Genomic DNA, 6,000 nt, shown 5'->3' on the forward strand with positions numbered 1-6,000 from the left:
CTCAAAGTGAAGCAGGATTATACTAAACAAGGATAGATTTCACAAGGTGTTTAAATGTCTTCAGGAATGCAGGGAAGAGGGGGGGATATTCCCACAGGAAGGAAAAAGGTGGGCATTTCACATGGGTAGCTGGAATTGCTCTTAGGAAACACCATTGACTGAATCTGGAACCTGAGGTCCTACATTTACAGTTTAAAAATTAGATTATATCAATACACCCCTGTAAAATAAAGACTGCAAAAATTAAAAATATTCCATTATCTAATTTTAAAACAGTCAAGAAAATATTAATAATAGAAATAATACATAACAAAGTCTTGGGACAACTGACAGACATGCACTTACATTGACAGCAGCCAAAGCACCAGTCAATTCCTGAAGATTCATGACTGGCTAGTAAAGCAGATGGATCACCACAAACCACCCTGGTCAGGCCAGTACTACAGTTACTATCAGTATTGGGAATGAGTCTGAAAAGTGCTGCTGGCGTCCCAAGCATTTCTAGAAGAAATAGCATCTGGGCAAGCAGCCAGCCACCAGCCTTCTCTCAACCAGTCTGCGAGGGTTATTACAGCATACAGTAAAGACTGAAACGTTGTAGAGCAAACCCTGCCTATTTCAGCACATAAGAAGAAACACTTATGTCCATTATACTAGTAAGGTGACTATGGCTTGGTACCCCAAGACATGTAATGCTTACAGTTCCATAAGAAAACATACAACCATAGGTGTCCTGAACAGCTTACTTTCTAAATGTCTGCTTCTAATAGCTTACCATTTTAATGACAATATAGTGAAATTTTTGGACAGCTGATATTTTAACTGTTAAAAAGGAAGAGAATTATACTAATGAAGCAGAGCTAAGACATCATGTCGTGTTACTGATGTTCCTCTATTTGCTTCAGTGCGTACTAGATCACACTGATTATTCAACATGAAGCTGTGATCCTCAGTCTTTTAGGATCCTGTCAGTAAGTTTGACTCTGCACTGCAGCCTAATTTAATCGTGCTCATTATCCATACCAGATGTGGTGTTGATACTCTGTTTCTCCTGTATCTGGTTGTGTTTAAGCACACATTCTAGCCCACAGACTACGAATGTTATGAGGAAACTGGGAGAGAGTTTATGTCTCTGAAGTTCCACAACCTGATACTGCCATCCTGTCAACCCAAAGAAGACATTTTTGGCACACCTGCCTCAAGCACTGCAGAAGTATTTATCAGAATAAGAAATTCAGATGCATAAAGAGTTCTTCTACAATGGCAGGTTCATCCGCTGGGGTGAAGAAAGGGAGTTCCCATAGTTCAGGCAATAATCTGGAAGGACTACCGTAATTCTAACTCTTTGTTGTTTTATGGCATTTTTACAGCCTCCAACCACTTTTCCTTCACAACCAACTCTTGGAGAGGACAGCCAGCTCCCTCATCCTCCACCTGCATCCACAAGTAAGGATCTGGCCAAGGACCAAGAACATACTCAAAGTGCAATATCTTCCACAACAGTCTGCGGGCCACAGACAGCTGACCATGTTGGTTCTGCCTGCTCAGTGGAAAATTAGTTTGAATGCTATCATGCCAACCAAGATGATATCAAGTTGTCCAGAGTGTTTTTATCTTAAGCGGGAAAGCTTTCACAAATTTTTTTTTTTTTTTAATATGGTAAAAATCACATCCATAATTCAGAGAGCTGTTAAAAAAGCTATTGATTAGCTTTAACTTTCCAATGATTTGTAAAGACCCATTTCAGCTCTGAAAACACACCTAGATTGCATACTTCAGAAGTTCTCTTCATCTGTCTCTGATTTGATTTTTAGGTCAATAAAACTAATTTTGTCATTGACTTCTGTTGCAGAAAACTGGGAGTACCCAAACCAACCGTGTATCTCCTCAGTCAGGGCAGCAGATAATTCTGTATATGCATTCACTGTACCTTTTCATTTTTTAGAATTATTGCAGATTAAAAACCTTCATCATTTATAGTACAGTTCAAAAATCTGTTTGCAGATCTACTATTTTCACGTAAATGCCTTCCAACAACTTCTCGTTTTGGCAATACCAACACCACCAGACATACTCTTCTCAGACAATAATTGGAAAATAAGACACAGTTGGCAGTAAAGTGCAAACCAAAGGGGATGTTCAGAGGAAATAACATCAGAAGTTGGCAAGGTGGCAGATGCATTCACTGACTTGAACCAGATTCAGTCAACAAAAGTTTGCAGTGTAAAGATCAAACTATGAAACTTCAATTCAAGTATTATTTCAACCCTAATGTCTGGATGCAAAAGCTGGAAGCCCACCAGAAGCACGGACAGATGACAAACCACCTTCAAAAGGAAGCACTTCAAGAAAATACTAGGAATTAAATGAAGCGAGTTTGTAACAAACAACGTCAATTCTTGTCAGTTGACAACTCAGTTGTCAGAGAGCTCCACCATCCCTATCTCCACAGTAATCTAGAAAAGGAGGTGGAAATACTTGGGGTATGTTAGGAACATTGGCCCTGGCATGTATATTGTTAGGCAACTGAAAGAAAACCCATGATACTATGGAATTTCTCCACTGAAGTAAACTAGGTGTGAAGAAAAAAACAGACATAGAAAACCAATTGAGAATAGCCTTGTCCATGTCTGCATTCACATCTGAAATACCAATAAACCTGAGAATAACATACAGCCCAGTGGCCTCTAAGAATGTCTTGCTAGTAATACATTGCTCCAGTCTCTTCAATACTCCTTGCAAACACAAGAAATAAAAAGGTAAACCGAGAGACAGTTAAGTGCAGTACTAACTTTAGTGTGTTAGTGGCTCATTATTGCTGTCCATGGACCAGTGGCTTTTGGGGAACCACTAGTACCATTTCTTGGAGTTTGTGTAATTCTACTGATACCCGTTTTAAATTCTCCCCCCATGAAAGAAAGAAACTGAGATGGAGGGGATGGGTAGAGATGGAACATAGTACCCAAGGGACTGGAGTTCAGTTTGCTGTTCCACAGCAGATTTACTGCACAATCTCAGGGAAATCATTACAGCCAGATGCTTAAAGGTATTGAGGTAATGCTTCCTGCAGGAAGGCTTCAGTGACCTGGGCAAAACCAAACGTGGTCTCTGCCCTGCAACATTTACAATGTAGATATGCACTGGAGGAAACACTAAGCCACTTCCAAATGTCTTAGCAGAATCACAGAAGTTGTAGTGCCATGTGAGAACCAGCATGACATCCAGATTAGAACGTGGCAGCTCCCGTGCTACATCAACTCTCCTGCTTCTTCTAATGAAAAGAAGAATGCTGGAAAGAGGCAGGCACACAGGTTGTGGATACGGCTTGAAAACTAAAATTCTTTTGGTAGCTTTCTGGAGTCTAGCCGTTTATGAGTGCCACTGAATTGAGACCTGGCTTCATTTCTTTGCATTTTGAGGAGTTACAAATGCAAAAAGAGCAGCATTTTATGAACACTTTGTCATTTACACATGCAACATGAGGCCTTGGACCTTTAGAGTCTTACCCATACTTTGGCTTTAACTCCTGTTATATTTTATCATAACACTCTTCTCCAATATAAGGAGTCCACACTCTGGCTAACACTGGGAGGAAGAAGGAACAAGTTCCCCCACTGCTCTTAAAGTCAACGCCTGTGCTGATGAGGAGAGCACAAGGCAAGCAGCAGCCCTCAACAGGATCTTCCTCCACCTTTCCGCACAGACGAACAAGGAAGAAGAGCTTTGGCTCCACCCCAGTTCTGCAATGCCCAGAGCAAGTAAATTTTGCCTTACACAAAATGATCTGTGCTAGGTATGGGGAGAGCAAAGAACTTCTGCTTCCCCACCAGAGGCAGACCTGCAGGCTCATACTCTGCTTTCTGAACTGGTCTTCTTGCTCAGTCCTGGTGTTCCTCTTGCCCTCAGCCAGCTGTCCACATCAAACAACTGCAACACTAAAACCTGCTTCTCAAAACAGGAATGCACACGGCTAGGAGAAACCACAGGAAAGGAAAGAGTAAGGGGAAAAGTATTTGATTCCCTTCCATTCTCAGACAGCCAACATAGTATCTCCATACATGTTATCTTCTTGGCACAGCAGATGAACAACTGTCTATGATTAAATAAACAGAAATACAACTGACTCATACTGGTTTTTTATGCAGAAAACAGAATGCATTAAAATTAAGTAATCTCAAAATTATGAACTCTAAAGGGTATAGCAAGAAAATATTGGCTGGATAAACTGTTCATTATCAAAAATATAGCCCTTTTCTCAATAAACAAATTGCTGTGCAGTAATTACTGTTCAAATGATAGTATGACAGTTTAGGACATCAGGGACAAACAGTTACAATTTGATTGCTGAACATGCACACCAGAACAGAAAGCTGCAGCAAGTTTTAAAACACACAGCCTTGCAAAACGTATCACAGGGAGCCGTTTTGCTTGTAAAATCCAAACTCTTTTGTGACTTTCCATCAATCACTTGATTAGGCAATGAAACTCACTGAGTGAGAAATCCATGAAAAACAGACTTTGAATAAATTAAAATTTTCCAGGGCAAAAAACATATTTCACCTATCAAATTTGTTTCCAGAGCAGTCCAGCCCATTATTTGGGATTAACTCTTCTAAAATTTCCCTTCGCAGACTGCAAGTGAAAAGTGGGAGAGGATGCTGAAAACGTGCCATTTCATCCTCTGTTTCAAAGCATCAGACACCTCAAGTAACTTTACCACAAATCAACATAAATCCTGGCTTCAGCTGCTCTGTTCCAGAGTAGCTACCACAGAGCATGTGCTCAAACTTCTAGTGCCACTGTCTGTAAAGAAGTGCCTGGTGCAGCGCAGCTATTCCCACACAAGGGAACATTAGTTAATTTGCATTCACAGCTACCATATGAGGTGTGAGTTTCTGACAGTCCACACATTTTATATTTAAAGACTGTAGGAAATTAATGTAATTATCTTTGATATAATAACAAAAGTAACTTACCAGCCCATCGCAATTGCTGATAGCGACTGAAGCGTTTGGCAAATCAGTGATATCCCCAACATAGAGGCAATTCCCATAGAGAGGTTCAACGTGAGTCTCATCAGAGTCCTCCTGCCATTCAACTGTTGCTCCAGGGGCCACGAGCCTGGAGTTCGGCCGCAACCTGAAGTGGAACTCTCTTCCAAAAACAGTGACATTGTAAAATATTTGCTCATTTGCTGCTTCATGTTGCAAGTCCTCTGCAGCTCTCCTGAAGCGTGCTTTTGGCGGTCCGGACACCAAGTGGGATAGGAACCTGCCCTCTGAATCGGTGCTGGTGGGGATGACAAGGCTGTACTCCTCTATATTCCTCAGAATTGGATCTTTACAGGGAGAAAGCAAGAGAGGAGAGAGATACTAGAACTAAACACATCCTGATGCCGCGGGATTTTTATTCCATTATTCATTAGCACAGCAGACACTTACATAAGGCAGACGGACACTGCACCCTGTACAGGCACTTCATTCACTGGCGTGAAGTGTGCGGAGTTCATTCAAACTTGCCTTTTGCTCCCCCCCCCAAAACACCGGACGGCAGCGTGAGCCTCCCCACCCGGGAGGGACCCCGCACTCCTGCCCACGCAGCCGGGTCCCGCTACCCTTTTGCCCACGCAGCCGGGACCCCGCACCCCCTCCCAGCCGGTTGGTGCCCGGCTCGCCCCGGGGACTGTGGGGCCACCTGGGTGGCCAGCGACGATGAGAGGGCGCAGATCCGCTTCGGGACGGCTCGGAGGGGCAGGGGTAGGGGCTCGGTTCGCAGGTGGCAAGCCCGCAAGGGAAAGGCAGGTCCCTCAAACTACCCGCCCGGTGCGGCGGGGACGGAGCGGGGCTGCTGACGGGGACGCCACGGGCAGCGATCGGCAGCGCTCTCGGCGGGAGCCCCGGGAGTTTTGGCCGGGGCAGAAGGAGGAGGAGGCGGACGAGCTGCCATGTGCTTCGTCGGGGAACTCCAGGCACCGAGCCCTGCCCCGCCGGGGCTCGCCCC

General features: G+C 43.8%; 1 protein-coding gene across 1 annotated transcript in view; it reads right to left on the reverse strand.

Annotated features, from left to right (window-relative positions):
* The window catches only part of ADAMTS2 (ADAM metallopeptidase with thrombospondin type 1 motif, 2), a 184,417-nt gene extending 178,471 nt beyond the window's left edge, over positions 1-5,946 (reverse strand). The window contains exons 1-2 of the mRNA XM_010579205.1: positions 5,853-5,946; positions 4,977-5,338 (exon numbers count right to left, since the gene is read on the reverse strand). Coding sequence (XP_010577507.1) covers positions 4,977-5,338; positions 5,853-5,946 — 456 coding nt within the window. The remainder of the gene's footprint in view (positions 1-4,976; positions 5,339-5,852) is intronic.
* Positions 5,947-6,000: the final 54 nt, after the last annotated feature.

Source organism: Haliaeetus leucocephalus, unplaced genomic scaffold, assembly GCF_000737465.1.
Source record: "Haliaeetus leucocephalus isolate CR32 unplaced genomic scaffold, Haliaeetus_leucocephalus-4.0 Scaffold656, whole genome shotgun sequence".
In the NCBI taxonomy this organism is placed as follows: Eukaryota; Metazoa; Chordata; class Aves; order Accipitriformes; family Accipitridae; genus Haliaeetus; species Haliaeetus leucocephalus.